This window comes from Solea senegalensis, linkage group LG9, assembly GCF_019176455.1.
Source record: "Solea senegalensis isolate Sse05_10M linkage group LG9, IFAPA_SoseM_1, whole genome shotgun sequence".
NCBI lineage: Eukaryota > Metazoa > Chordata > Actinopteri > Pleuronectiformes > Soleidae > Solea > Solea senegalensis.
In genome coordinates, this window is record NC_058029.1 from 5,397,037 (window position 1) to 5,413,495 (window position 16,459).

Consider the following 16,459-nt stretch of genomic DNA (forward strand, 5'->3'; position numbering starts at 1 on the left):
AATATTATTATTATTATTATTATTATTATTATTATCATCATGATGATGGCAGCTTTCACTGAGCTGCAGGATGATATAGAATTTTTTTTCCTGTTTGTTTTGTTGTGTAGGTTAGGCATTGTTTGTTTCATTTGGAATTTGATTTTATTTTATTATATAAAATATTCTATAAATATATATATTTTTTTGTTTTTTCTTTTCTCTCTTAGGGATTTGCTTTCTGGTTTTTTTTGTGTACTAACGTTGCACGATTTGTAATGTCGCGACAGACAGAGACGCCGAGACGAACGGGATCGCTTCAATGCTGCAACTTTTATAAGTTAAATGTACAAAAACTTTTAGTCCATATATGGTCACAGGAAGTGGAGGGGCGGGGCGGGTGGAGGGCGGGGTTTCGGGGGTTCGACAGTGTGACACGTCTAACTTATTTCTGACCAGACACGATGATGTCATTGCATGGGCAAGAGGCGAAGTGAATCATGCTTTAGGAAATAAACAATGTAATATCGACACAAATATACATCACACAGAAAATAAGAATAATAATAAAAGAAAAAAAACCTGAAATTGAAGAAAAAAAAAGAAGTTTAAAATAAATTATAGCTAATATATTGTGTTTTTTCGGCTAGTCTGCTCTTTTGTTGTAAAGATAATTTTCTTTTGTTGTTGTTTTTTTTTTGGAGAATGATATACAATTTGTGTATATTTTCATAAATAAAGTATGCACTGATATGTTATTACAAATTCTATACTGCTTTTACAGAACAAGTGTTTGTTATTGTACCAAAGTATCATTGGTCCCACCTCCTTCTCCTTCTCCTCCTCCTCCTTCTCCCTCCGCTTCCCCTTTTTTGCGTATGTTTTCCCGTATTTTATATATTAAATAGACAAGTTGACCTTCAGATACATGTGAGTCTTGTTTCCTTCATGGTGACATGTCGCACTTCTGCCACAAGAGGTCACTCTAATGTTTGCTGTCGGTGGTTTGTGTTTGTTTCAGGTCAGGAGCTGCAGTGATGCAATGATGCTGCCAAAGGCCCACAAGTGATTTAATGAAGGTAATTTTAGTTTATTGTTTACTTGAATGATATGTTCACATAAAAAACAAATATTAGGATTAAGACCTCAAATATGTACTTAATTATTATTTTTTCTTCGTATAAAATGAAATATAATTGATCCTTAAATTATAAAATTGGGATCTTGTGTCAATGTTGTTTTAATCAGAGAACTCTGGGATTTAGGGTTTTATAGACGTCTTGAAATGGACGGAAAAAAAATGAATGAATAAATAAATTACAGACATTTTCACATGTGAAAGATGTATATAAATAATATGAAAGATGTGGAATACTGAAGACACCAAACACATCACAAAACAGAGTTTATGTTTCCTTATAGCTGTTTAAATTACTGTGTGTGTGTCTCTTTGTGTGTGTGTGTGTGTCTCTTTGTGTGTGTCTGCAGCACAAATCTAATCAGTCTGTGCAAATGAAGTTAGCTATGCATCGGGCCACACCCATAAACACGCATGGCCTTTCTGAGGACGGACAACACTAACTCTAGACTTTGAAAGACTACATATCTATAAATCTATATAAATAACATTATAGATTCCATGTAAAAGTGAGACTGTATTGATTTTCACTCATATATGTCATAGGGAGGCACGAGAGATCAGATCACCATCAGGAAACGCAGTGTGTGTGTGTGTGTGTTTATTATTAGCATCCTGTCCATGCAAAAGTGTGTGTCAAAACCAGCTGCTCCTGCCAGCTGACTGCTGCACAGTCACCACAGAGTCGTCCCCTCCATCACTTCAACATGTCTTCTGTCTTTATTACAGAGTGTTTTTCTAGTTCACTCACACATTCATACAGCACATTTTCGATCATAAATCTTTCGTCATTCACACGCAGGCTGGGGTTAAGTGTCTTGCCCAAGGACATATCAGCATGTAGGCTAGCGGCGCTGGGAATCAAACCGACAACCTTCTAGTTTGAAGACAACCGCTGAGCCAGGGTGGCCAAAAAGATGGTGATGATTTCTCTTTTCCTCACATTATGTGTATTTACTGAATTTTATTCTGTATATTCTAAATTTTGTCTTTATAACATTTACCAATTATACTTCATGCCACTTATTGTGAAATAATACCCATTTATAGTGGTAGTAAAAAACAAAATAATAGAACACATAGAAATTCATTACTTATCTGTATCTCTTATTGAGGACACTCAGAGACAATGGATTCCCTAGACCTTTACCCTAACCTTAACCATTCCAACTAAGTGCCGAACCCTAACCGTAAAAGCCCAGACAAAATGTCCCCACAAAGATATTTTATGTTGGTATGTGAGTCCACAAACACACACACACACACACGTGCATGACAAAAGGTCAAATCTGGAGCCTGAGTCACGGTGATAACGGTGACTCGGCAACGCCGCTCGTCCGTGACAAAGCACATGACTGTGAAGTCAAACGTCCAGATCGCGACCTTTGCTAGCGTTGTCCTCATGTGGGATTATTCCGTGTCCACGAGTTGCTCTGCAGCTGTCACTGACAGATTTCAGTCCGCGGTGCAACCTCTGCTATTTTAATAAAGACCAGTGACTCATGAGGGGATGACGCTGTTGTCAGACACACACACACACTAATGACAAAAGTTAAAGGAACGCTTCACTGATTTGTATTTAGCTTTGTATTACTAGAATAAGGGTAGTGTTTTTGAAGAATTGTGCTTCCCAACCTCAGTTTCCCCTGAGTCGAGAAATATCGTCATTTTTTGTAACGCGCCCACCAGTGACACATGGTCCGAGGCTTGAAACTGCAACGCTAATTCCGCACTTTTTAGACCCACTCGTAGGGAGACGGGACCTCATTCCCAGAATGTAAACAGTGTTGGCCATCTTTGCTAACAATTACGCTAACAGAAACAAAAACTGAGGTTGAGAAGCACAATTTTGATGGTGTCATTACACCATGACACCACTGTTTGGGGCGTGGCCACATGGGTCTAAACCAGAAAGAACTTTCATCATCTTTAAATCTGGAGTCATCAGGAGAATTTGTTTGTCGTTGCTTCCCAGAGATCATTGAACACTCTTTCCCCCTGAGCTCCTCCCACCAGATGTTCCCGTACAGATGTGCACATCATACACGGCAGATAACCTCAGGTAATCTTTCCATCTCTGAAAGGCTCCGCCCACCTCAACGTGTGTTTTATTGCGTTTGTTGTCCGCCTCTTTTTTTTTTAGCTTTATTTGCTGCAGTTGTTAGTAAAATGCTGGAATAGCGACCTTCTTTCCACGTGTAAATGTTGCTGCTTAGTAGAACTGTCAGTAGGGGGCACCCTTTCTCTCTCTCCGATTCTCAGGTTCTCAGATGACTTCAAGATCATAGTTCAATTATTGATTAATTATCAAAAATACATGTCGCTTACCCCAGATTTACCTAGAAGTAACATATATACATATATGTATATATAAATGTGAAGTTTTTTCATTTATTATATATATTATTTTTGCACTTTATACCCTAACTCAACTTGACATCTCAGTCTGCGCACTCTTAATAATGACTTTGAGTGAATGTGAACATATGACATTGGTTTAGCTGATTCAGTGACACAATCAGGTTCTTCACCAGAGGCCTGGGAGCCTGAGGGCAGTATCTTAGCTGTTCCTCCTGAGGTGTTGTTCCTGTTCCTGGGGCCAAAGTTGTCTTTACTCCCCGCGTCTTCTATAGCTCCTCTCTCAGCCTTTGATATTTCTCATGTTTCTCGTGTTCCTTCTTCTCGATGTCGCTTGGGATCGCCACATCTATCACTACTGACCTCTTCTGCTGCTTATCGACAACCACTATGTCCTGTTGATTAGCCACTATCTGCAAGTCCCACAGGTTCTTACCCCTGTCCTTCTCAACCTTCCATCTTGTTCCTGGGACCTTCAGTCCATACTCACCACAGATGTTCCTGTACACTTGTGTGTGTGTGTGTGTGAAAACATGTTGTCAGCTAATGCTGTCCAGCTCATAAAAAATGCATTGGTGAACAAGAGACGTTGCACTAGTCATCAGATGTATTGACATACTCTATTGATCGATTGATTGATGCCTGCACTGAATCAATATTAACAAGATTTTATCTATACTGTATATATCCTGCGCAGAAAACACCTTAGCAGTCAATTTAACATTTAAGATTTATCTGTGTAGTAAATAGAGTTTGTTTATTATCTGTACAACAATCATCATGTATTTCCTGCCCTACTTTTAAGCTCCTGAAAGCATCATGTTAATTGGGGTTTAATCCAGCTTCCGGTTGAGATATCAATTTATTGCTTGTGTGCGTTTGCTTGTTCTGTTGCAGCTCACACATATAGACACACGTGATGTAATGGACATTTGAAGTGGGGAGACTCCTCTTCCTCCTCCTCCTCCTCCTCCATCATTCACACAGTTGATCAATGGAGACAGGATGACTGATGGCAGGTCACATATGTGCACAGACTCCACCACAAAGAGCTGAAAGGGGTTGACTTCTCTCCTAATGGACTGAACTCACACACCTCCTCATGTAGTAATCAATCGCTCACAGCCATTGGCCAAGACGGGAGCAGTGGAACGCAGTCAGTCTTCTAAATATTACATTCAAAGCAAGTTCCAAGTTAAAATGGAATCTGTTACTTATTTAAATGACGACAGGCATGCAAAACAAATGAATCGCGTTTAACGTCTTGTGGCCCTTGAGGCTGAGATGAGGAAATGAGGGGGAGATGATAACCATTTCCTGGTTAGAAATGTGGTTAGGTTTACGGTGAGTAAAATGTGGTTAGTCTTCCACTCTCAAGACAGGGAAATACTGTACATATGAAGTTGTGTCTTTGAAACGTCAAAAACAAACATATTCTGGGAGAAAATATACTCATTTCCATGAGACTGATGCTTTTAAATGCACAAAATGTTGGTGTCCAGACCTCAGGATGTGTCCGTGTTGTCGTTTCTTTGTAAGAAAATCATCAGTAACATCAGAAAACCTGAAGAAAATACTTGAGAAAAAGAAGCATGTGAACATTCGAGCACCCGTCATTCTCCAAAAAATCATTCTCTCACCGCGTCGATATGTCACTGCATCTTGATTAGCAGCTCTGCCAAGTTTGCTGGTAACCAGGGAGCTTGTTAGTGAAACTTGGCGAGCGGTGAGCGCGCGTTGTTGTCAGTTGCTCTGACCTTCGGTCGCGGGGTTTTCCTGCATCAGGTTGCCAAGAAACATAAACGGATTCATGCCGTAAAGAAGAGATGAATCCAACCTCCAGGATAATTCAGTGGCGGCGACTGCTTTGAGCCAAACGTCTTCAGATTCGATGCAGCGTGCCAGAATATCTTCAACCACACCAATACTCGTACACTGCTGTCCCTGATGATCACACGCTTTATAAAACTACATTAACTCAAGACAAACTTTAACCTTCATAAGAAAATTCAATCAAACAGTTTTTTGTGAGAACTGAGTCAAGCCCAAATGTTTCCATATATTTTCATATTTTAATATATTAAAATGAGTGTTTTCAACGATACACCATAAGTGAGAATGTATTAATGATTCCATAATAATCATTTTCTGTAATGTAAATCATATGATTCCAGAGAGAGAGGTCACTCCTGTCAGTGAAAAGATCATTATTTTTTGTTAATTTTTAAGTAAAAACACTCTGATGGTAAACGTAAAAGAAACTATTCCAGTATCCCTTATCCCAGGGGTTCCCAAACTATTTATACCAAGTACCACCTGGAAGAATATTGATCTCTCAAAGTAACACCATTATCACCAAAGTTAAAATACAGTAGTGTAAATAGGTCGAGCAAAGTTAGCTACAGACCTTCACAGTAGGCAGATTTATTCCTAATAAGATAATTTGTTCTCTCATCATCCTCCTCTTCCTCACATATGAAGTATATGTGAGGAAGAGGATGATTTAATTCATTTTATTTTCTTTAATTTGTATATACAGTAGAAAAATATTTCCAATTTTCCTCCAAGAGGAAGCTCAAGTACCACTGGTGGTACATGTACCACAGTTTGAGAACCCTGGCTTTATCCAGTCAGGAGACGCAACTGCACAACAAGATGGTCCTCTCTGGACAGCAGCTTTCAAAAAGATAGAGTAGAGGTACATTAACTAAAGAAGCCTGTTTTAATATGTTGCCACTGAAACTAGAACTAAAACAACAGTGGCAGTAGATAAACATTCATTCCCGCAACATGGAGAAGAAGCATTTCCAAGTGAATGAGTACATTGCTGCTGTTCTGGAAGCAGTAATGTTCCCTCTTATCATGATTAGTGAGAGTGGGAGTCTTTGGTAAGAAGCTCTATTGACGGATGGAGAATAGAGACATGCCAGACAGCTGCCGTAATGCCATTATACCACACCCGCACTTCAGCAGTCTCATAGTGAACAAGGACATCTGCGCTTTCCTTCCTCCCAGAATTTGAGCACCAGCAAAAATAGCCGTCATTGTTTGGTAAACTGACTAATGAATGACAGCGGGTGTGGGTGGTGGTGGTAGTGGTGGTGAAACATTGTTCCCGCCTTCATTCTTTTTCCTTGACCACCCCATGGAATGATGGGATGGCTATTATTTGTGCAGGGCCCTGGGGCTGCTTTGTTAGCTCGCCTGCTTTGGGATCAGTGAAGCTGGGAAGAGGCCAAGTCCGGGCACACACTTAACAAACACACACACACACACTTAACAAACACACACAGCTTCAGAGCCTTTGCCAGTGTAAAGCCCAAAGGAAACAGGGTATGGATGTTGCTGGAAGGCAGCACACAGCTGTGTTTGTTGACCTTTGTTGTGAAGACGAAACCATGTCACGGGTTTATGAAAAGGTTCACAGTTTTAGAAGCCTCTCAAATCAGTCAGTGCTAACCAGTGTCGTCCTCTCCATAACAGGGTTTTGTCCAGTTTCCAACACTGTATTAACTAACAAATTAAAATTGTCCTGAGAACATTTCATTTCACAGGTGTATAATTACGATTTGTTGGGAAAATGGGATTTATTGATCCATTTAAACCCAATATTTATACTTAATTCTCCATGAATGATCTACAAAGTCTGTCTATACTTTTCGTATAATGAAGATACTGTAGGTCTTTCCAGGACACCGCCTCCGAATCTCATTGTCATTCTGATGTTTTTTCTTTCACGAAACATTAAGTTTTAATGCTGCAAATACATTTTTGTCAGAATGGGCATGAGCTCTGCCAAGTGCTTATAACAGCCGTTTAACTGCAAGCAAACACAGTTACAACACCAAGCAACTAAACCCACATATCGCAAAACACATGCCAGCTTACTTGGGGTTAAAGGCTTAAGTGTGTGTAAGCAAACTTGTAAAGATAGCAACTACACGTGATTCATGCTAACTGGCACAAGCTATCTTAGAGCTTTGAATCCAACAGTATATTCAATTTTTCAAGCATAATTTTGAGAATTAAATTGAAAATTCCATTAAAAAAAACAAGCTGTCTTGAGTTTCCCGGGTGTTACGTTTGTTTTCTCTGCTTATCTACTCACAGTATGAGTAACTGTTGACCATATTTGACCTACATGTGCATCAAAGGTGTTGAAACAGATGGATTTAGGCTCTGATCTGCTAACAGGATGCTTAAACAAATTCACCAGAAAAGTGAACATTCTGAATGAAAAAATTCACAAAATAATCAAGTGAGGAGACTGGGGCGTATCACTGCAGTTTATTTTGGACTATCAATGTACTGAAAGCAAAAAAAAAGAAAAGAAAAAAAAGTTGCATTAAAGGAAAAGGATAAACCAGTTGGGTACTCGATCTAATAAATAACATTGTTTGCTTGTTCATGTCGCTAATCTTGAATATGAACCATCCATTCATTCTGTCACATGCGAAGGTGATCAATTGTTGTCCAGCGAAATTAGAGAACTCACTGGCAGAAGACACTGCCTGTTTGTCTGATACAAGGAATCCTACCCTCCTTGTCTCATGGATTTTCATCAGTGAGTACAATCAGATTAGGCAACGATCAATAAACTCTTTGACTTCCAAATGACATTCTTTGTTGTGTCTTTATGCTGTTCCCTCATGCAGTAACTCCTAATCTCCCTCCGCAACATGCACCCTGAAAGACTAAACAATTACAAAGAAGAAGAAAATGTCTATGAAGCAAGGCAAGAGAAAATTAAATTGGCACATTGGTGGTTAGTGTCACTTAGGTGTGCACCAAGGCACAACTTTGGTTTTTTAGTAAATGCATTTTACCAAAAAGATAATTGTCCACTCACTAAAACAGATCAAGTTTAAAACTGGTTTAACTCAAACTTTTTTTAACACTGTTTTAAACTGGTTCTTCCCCAGATGACCAGGATTCAGCTTCAACCTCGGACTCCTCAGAATGGTCAACAACAATCCGACTCAACACCTGCTTCACCTCGGAATGTGTCACTTCCTGCTCTTTTTTAGCCACCAGACGGTTCCCGTTAACCAAATTTGGGTCATCTGCATTCCCCCAAACTAAGTTATCACTAAACAGGAGATTCTGATTGGCTTGTTGATTAAAGGCATCATCTGGTTGATAAGTTGCACCAGTCTCCAAGGAGGATGCCCAGAATTCATTCTTCATATCAGAGGTGAAGTCACCAGGGAGGCTGTTGTCGTTCCCATGAGTGCTCAGGAGTTGTGTTGAGTCTTTCATCACAAATATATCACTTTCTCCTGGGATGCTGTCGGGGGAGGATTCAATGGGTTCCTCTTCATGCACCATAACACCCTCATCAGAGCCTCTGTCACTGAAGACGTGACTTTCAGACGAGTCAGGCACTTTATTGAATCTTTGATCATGTTCCTCACGTGGGGTCTTCAGCACTTCCCATTCAGCTTTTTCTGGATGCCTCTGAGACTCGGGTGCTTCTGTAGATGTAACTTCTTTCACATCAGTGGGGGCAGCCACATCCTGCAGGTGTTCCTCCTGAGGCACTGAGTCTAGATCTTCTACTTCATCCAAATCAGGTTCACAGTCACTGTGGCCAAGGAGTTCTTCTGTTACATGTTTAACCATAGACACATACTGTTCATCATCTTCTTCTCTTGTCTCTGGAGCACACATATCTGCTGGATCTATATTTTCAACTACCGCATCAGCTAGAGGCTTCAAATCTTTGACATTTGGGTTTTCATAATACTGATCTATAATTGTAGTGGCAGATGTAAGTTGGCTGATTACTGTGCCTGCAGGATCGTCTTCTTGCTCATTTGCCATTATCTGAACAGGCTTGTCCTGCAGATGTAGCATATCCTCACTCTCACTGATCTGCTGCTGTGCAAAGTGAGTGCTGAAGCTGTCTGTAGAGAGGTCTTCTAATTCCTGCTCCACAAGTTTGTCTGTCTCTATCTCTTCATCGTAGTATTCCTTTGTGGTTGCCTTGGGTTGGGTACATTCTTCTGTGTCTTCATCCACATATTCCTCACGGACTTCCTCAATCACTTCTCCTGCACTTTCTGTATCATTCATATCATGTTCGCTAACAGCCATACTGTGGCTGACATCCCTGTCCTCAATATGAGTGTAACCCAGGTCATATTCCTCATCCAATATTTCCCCTTCTTCACACAGATCTTCCATAGTTCCAAACTTCTTTGTCTTGCCTTCGGTCCACATTCCACTTTCCATCTCTCCAATCATCCTCTTTTCCAGCTCACCTTCACTGGATTCACTCTCGTCCACGTGAGATACCTGCGTGTTAGCATCAGTTTCATCACTTTTGTATCGAATCAAAGGACGAGTGTCCGCTAGAGTGTTATCCTGAGCATAGCTGTCACTCTCTATCTCGGTCCTCCATGATACTGAGATGTTTTGGGAGTCCTCCTCTTCGTTGTCTTCTTTCTCATCAGGAGGCGGTCCGTTCTCTTGGTGTAACAAAACACCCTGCCCATCACCATCTGCTTGTTCTTCTGTCACCGAAGCAGCAGTGTCACCTAACGCTAAACCTAAGTCTGGGCAAGTTTCTTTCTTTTCCTGCTTTTGTTCTCTTGCTGATATGTCCTCCTCTGGTTCAGCATGTTGTGTTTTTGCTTCATCCCTTTTTATGGCATCATCTGTGTTCGGGTCTACCTTCCTTTCTATTACACTATCCCATGTATCCATTTCTTCTCCATCAGGGTACAACTTATCCTCAACCTCTGCCTCATCTGTTCCTACTGGTGAAATGTTTTCCTGTTTTATCTCGACTGCGTGGTCATCAAAGCTGTTTTCGTCTCGGCTTAAGTCTGTCAGTTGATTAAACTCACTTTCTCCAGGCTCACATTCAGACACTGGGCTGCTTGTCCTGGATTCAAATGTTGGTTCAAGTACTGCCTCGGTTTCAGAATCTGAAGACTCCCTTTCCTCATACTGTATTTCTTTTTCTGGACACTCCTTTTGCTCCAGTACTTCAACTGGACTATGTAGCTGTTGCGTAGCTTCCTTTTCAGCAGGACCTTCGGCAATCGCTTCCTGATTAAATTCATCTGAGAAAACATGCAGATTCTCCGTCATCCCGACATGGTGGAGGGCCAGATTGGGTTCTGCAAACTGATGGAGACTAACTTCATCGTTGATGAGGAGCGGCTCACTGCTGAGGGTTGACTCAACATGTTGACTGACAGCACACTCCATGATTGGCGTTTCTTCAGGAGATTCATCAGCCACGCCCTTCCTGTCTTCTTGAGCTTTTTTGTCCTGCAATGTAATTTCAGCCTCCTGCTCATTAGGTGGCGATAGAGGCTCAGCATAGGTGACTTTCTCATGAACCTCCTGGGGTCTGAAACTTTCAACAGCCCCATCCTGCAGAATTTTTGGATAAGGGCTTTCCAGTTTTGCTGACTTTGCTGCATCTGGAGGTTCCCTTGAAATATTTGGGGTTTCATTGAATGTTGTGGGATTTCTGCTGCAGAGTGGTGTCATTGTTTTTGTAGCTCTCGGTGTTGCTCTTGTTTGAGCAGTGCGAGGTGAAACTGAAGTGGTCCTGTGACTCGCCGACAGCTGGGTTCGGTAACTTGTTTTTATCCCTTGAGGAGAAAACACAGCGTCTGTGGAGGACAAGAGCAAGGCTCATAAATACACATTGAGTTTATCTGCTGTTGAGGTTTGATACCTGCGGATAACCCACAAAAAGTTGTCTAACAGACAGCAATATTATTTATATATATATTCACAGTAATGGGCACAGGTAGCCTGGGTGAACCCAGCTGAATCTGCCAGTGATTAGATTTCCCTGCCACCGTTTTGGCCAATTACGGAATCTCCGAAGAAAAGGGAACGAATCACAAACTCCTGACGCGCTAGAGGAGGGTTTAACAAGATGACGAAGGGAAAGAGACATTGAACAGCTTCTGTATTCATCCAACATGGCGGCCATCAAAGAGCAGCTGTCTTTCGATTCAGCTGTTGCTTCCATTTTAAGATACTTGCTCCATGGAGCTCCCCCGGGAAAAAAAGATACTAGATACTAGCCATCGTTCCAAAAAACATGGCATCAAATATTTACTTTTTTATTGAAAGCAGATCGTCAATGTCTTCTGCCCCTGAAGAGACGGAGAGAACTTACCAACTAATGAAATATTTTTCTCCTCTTCTACTAAATACACTGCATCCAATTTAATATATAGAGCTAACTAGTTTTTCAACTAATCCCTCGAAATCTATGCGACAGAGACATGTTGGATATCCTGCTTCCCCAAAGCATGATTAAAACATATGCTCTAAGAGGAGTTTGGACACTAATGGCCAGATATTGATTGTCATTTCCTTTCACTGCCGTCTATGTTACTGGAAACTAAAGCCATATGGCTCAGTAACCTTCGGGGACTGCCATTGGTGGCTTACATTACAGGACCAAAATTGTCGAGCTCAGCCTCCGTGGCCGACCCCCTCCCCCAGCCTGCACTCTCCACTTAATCTAATATGATATCAAACATGCACCCATCACTACACTACACTCTGATGGCCTTTAGTTAGACTGAGTGATGTTATACCTTTACAAAGGGTGAGCATTGATGTGAGAGGGAAATCGAGGGAGAGAATTTATGCTGAGGCACTAAACACCACAGCAGGTGGAATCGCTGACATGGTGCTGATGTATGGATGCTGTTTATTTAGATAATTACCTGTGTTGGAGATGCGTCTTGATGGATTTGACAGGGAAATGTTTCCCCCGAGGCTCTCACTGTCCAGTAAAGCTCTACAGAGACAGACAACAGCAGAAATACAGAGGTTATATTTGTGGTTTCTGGAGATTTAAGAATGCTGTGAGATTCAGATTTTCTTTTTAATTGAGCCATAGATGAATCTACACACAGAGCTGTGGCTGAGAAAGTCTGAGGAAAGGCAACTTTTTTTGAGGAACAGACCGAAGACTGTTGTTATGGTAATGACAGAAAGGCCTCGCCTTTGAGGAGCCATCTGCAGCACACAAACCCACACACACACACAGTGACCACAGATGAGCAGCTCATGCAGCAATAATACCACTGTCTCCACATCAGTCACCATTCCAACACATTTTTTTTATCTGCACACCTTTACAAAAACCTGCGTACAATTTGAAGTGTATGAACAGTTTAATGTGCAGTGGATGACATTGAAATTTGTCCTCTAGTTGTGCTCCTCCCATTCCCCTCTGCTGTTATTCTAGACTCCCACTGCTCATTAATGGGTAGCTTTTCACTGCAGGGTGAGGGTCAATAATGCGAGGAGGTGGGGGGAGGAGGAGAATGGAGCTCCAAAGTTACTCTGACCGAGACAACAGAGGCTGCTGCTGCTGCTGCTGTTGCTTCAAAGAGGTGACCTTTAATCCAGAGGGCTGTATGACACTTTATTTGTCAAATTCTCCCACTGGTGGTTTTGATTCATGCAGTCTACGTCATTTCTTAGCTGCTGCCTTTGAATGTATTCAACTAGCCATCTACAGTAAATGAGAGTTGATGCAGTGGTTATGATGATAGTTTAGCAGGATGCACAGGGAGCTTCATTTCAGGTATATTACACAAACATCTGCTCAAATTAGAATAAAATAAAATCTTTAATGTAAAAAAAAAAAGGAAAAAGGAAAGAAATTTGACAATAAATGATACAAGAATTCTGAATCTGGCTTTTATCCCTATTTCAGATTACTGTTTTGCAAATATGTATATATGTATGATGCGGTGGTGTGGTTCAATTTAAATTCCCTCGATGTGTAAAAGCAGCCGACAGTGCCTTGTACCTGTACGTCGCCACCTCCAGGCCCAGAGACATCTTCATCTGCAGCAGGCCTCGGTTCTCCTGTATCAGATGCTCAATCTGCTCACCCAGCTCCTCTCGCTCTGACTCAAGGCCCTCCAAGTGTGTCTGCAAAAACAGGAAGGGAGGCAGGAAGAGGAAAGGGTTTAAAAAAAGGCTCAAAAGAATTCCTACATCGTCATATGTTGAGTCAAAATAAACAAAATAAAGTTGTTCTTGGAGTTGGAGAGAAGGTAAAGTCCTCAGATGAGATTAGATAGGTCGAAAAATTACATTACATTAATGCTGTAAGAAAACATACTCAATGGTTTGAGACTTGAAAATTATTCTTGTCCATTCAACCATGAGAAATTAGCATTATTGTCATTAAAAGTGTTTAATATGGGTGTTTGACTTTCCTGTGACCCTGAACTAAAAGACCCAATCTATTTCTACAACTGATCTTAATTACCTCCACTCAGGTTCTCAACAGAGCTGCATTCACAGCCAGTAATCTCTCTAACCCCAACTCTGACCATACAAATATACACAGAAAAAACTGGATCAACGCATTTGCAGATGACACCATGATGTTTAGCCTCATATTCAACAATGGCAACATGGTGAGATTCTCACAGTTCTTCACAGATTCACAGTCTTGGTCTGACACCTGATGGATGGAACTCATAATGATTTAATTCTAAACATTTTGTGAAAATATTAGTTAGTTTCAGCCTTTGTTTACTGGGCATGAAGCCTGTGGTTTATTGCAGTTTGTTTACTGGCATTACAGAAATAATATGTAGCATCCAAAGAGCAGGTGTAGCTGCTCTAGGCTTACCTGCAGTCGCTGGATCTCCTGGCTGTGTTTGTTCCACTGTTGGGTTGCACTCTTCTCAAGGTGCACTCTGACGTCCTGAGCTGAAGTGATCTCCTTCTCCAGGGCTCGGAGCTTCAGTTGGTTTTCACTCTTCTCCTGGTTGACCTGGGTCAAACGACTCCTGGCCTGGTCAAGTGATTCCTCCAGCTGAGCTAACTGGCACTCATATGCCTCTGCTGCCTCCTGCCATGCTCTGGTGGCCCTCTGGGAGTACTCCTGTCCTAGCTGCTGGAGGGTTAGGGTCTGGTCTTTGCCTCTTTGAGCCATCATGGGTGGCACTGTTGCTCTCGAATGTGTGAGTGTGGCCTCTAAGTGGTTCACATCCTCTTGATGGTTTTGAATCAGGAGCCTCATCTCGTGCTCCAGCTGACTGACCTTCTCTCTCAGCCACATCTGTGCCCTCTGCTCCTCCTCCAGCTCCTTCTTGCTTTGCTCCACCATCTTCTTCGCTTTCACATGAGCCTGAGCCTCCACCTGTCTTTGTTGGTCCAGAGCTTGGAACTCCTCGGCCAATTTGCCAATCTCTATCTCAGTGTAGAGCTTGTCCCTCCAGGCTGCCTCCAGCTCCAGCCTTGTCTGCCGCAACTCTTCCTCCATGCCCTTCTTGCGTGTTGAAGTTCCATGACTGCTGCGTCTCAGAGCTCCAATCTCCTCTGCAAGCAGGCCATTTTCGTCTTCCAGGAGTTTGACCCGATTCAGATAGGTCTCCAGGCGTCTGTTCAGGTCCAGCATCTGCTGCTTTTCTTCACCCAGGTGACTGTGGTGGAAGGTTTTATGAACTCTGTGAAGCTCCATGTCACCGTTACAAAAAAATGCCTCCCGCGGAGGTACACTGATTCTTATTTGGCAGTGACTCTGTGTCCAGGCCTGGGTCACAACGTGAGTGTGCGTGGCTCCTGTGAGGAACTGGCTGTGAGACTGCCAGCAAGAAGCTTCCCTTTCATATGGGAATTAATGAAGGGGCTGGACACATGGACAAGAGGGGAGGAGGGATGGAAAGGGAGGAGACTGGGGGCCAGAGAAGGAGGAGAGAGGAGACATGGAGGGATAGAGAGGGGGAGATGAGATGACATGAAGGGGTGGGTGGAGTTGAACAGCTGAAAGAGATGTGAAAGGACAGAGAGAGGGAGTGATGTGATTTCCAAGGTTAACTCTTTCATTACTGACTCATTTTTCTAGACACAGTATCAAATCATGTAGAAAAAATAATCAGTAAAAGACTCACAGTTTGTCACTAAAATTCAGAAACAACAACGGTTACAATTATAGTGATCAGCAACAGATGAAATGTTATGTACATTTTTGATGTAAGTGCTTTATATCAAAATCAAATGACCACATCAGACATTAAGATGCAAATCAAGAGGATAAAAACCAACCAATAAAAATGAAAAGGGAGATGCTTGATATGTTCACTGACCTTTCAGACTTTTATATTCTTGTTGTCTCAGTACTTTAACATTTTAAAGTCCTCCTCAAGGTTGGTGGATACTGCATTATATCTTCCATAAATGTTATGAAATGCCATTTAAGAATGGCGATCCTAAAATCTTTAGAGATTTGTAGTAAAGGTTTAGATTCAGATAAAGAAGGCAATGGTTTATTCAAGTCATGTCACATTTGACCTGCAGTCTCAAAATTCACCTTTGCCTCAATTTATTTCCCACTGGAGAAATGCCTACAGAAATGTTTTAAAGATTTTAACAAATAAAAACCTGAGGAAATCTGAATTTTTAGCAGGAATTGATTAAATTCCCATACACAAATACTTCTCATACTCATATAGAGTCTTATAGAGTTTGTAGGCCCAACTGTGAGGATGCTGTCAGTGATGACATGGAGAGCTCATGTTAGATTTCCACATCTCCATCTAGTGGACATCTTCTAACACTGCAGCAACTGCACATTTTATTGCAAAAGGCATCAATAATTTGCAGTGCATATTATGTCATTTGTTATTATTTGTGATTTGAAGTTGCACTAAAACAATCAGTTCACAACATGTGTCTAATATGTTGTTGTGTGACTATAGAATAAAGATTAAATTATAGCAAACTCAGTGTCTTTTACTATTGACATTTTCACTGAAAAGCCAATACAAACTCCAAAATGCAATGACATTTTGACATTAACATTTTCTGTAAATGTTCAATAATGGCCTCTTACTGACCAGATTAAATGCTTAGTGGCCCCATGGTCATTTGAGTTTAAGACCCCTAATTTAGAGTTTTCGATTAACTTAATCCCCAAAACCCGGGTCCAAACTGAGAACCTTCTTGCTATGCAACAATTCTTGCCACTGC

General features: G+C 41.4%; 1 protein-coding gene across 1 annotated transcript; it reads right to left on the reverse strand.

Annotated features, from left to right (window-relative positions):
- Window positions 1-7,747: 7,747 nt before the first annotated feature.
- Window positions 7,748-15,121, reverse strand: nes (nestin). The gene is made up of 4 exons (XM_044035080.1): window positions 14,118-15,121; window positions 13,281-13,405; window positions 12,184-12,257; window positions 7,748-11,106 (listed from the first exon to the last, which is right to left on the reverse strand). The coding sequence occupies exons 1-4, from the start codon at window positions 14,949-14,951 to the stop codon at window positions 8,378-8,380; spliced, it is 3,762 nt and encodes a 1,253-aa protein (XP_043891015.1). The 5' UTR covers window positions 14,952-15,121; the 3' UTR covers window positions 7,748-8,377.
- Window positions 15,122-16,459: the final 1,338 nt, after the last annotated feature.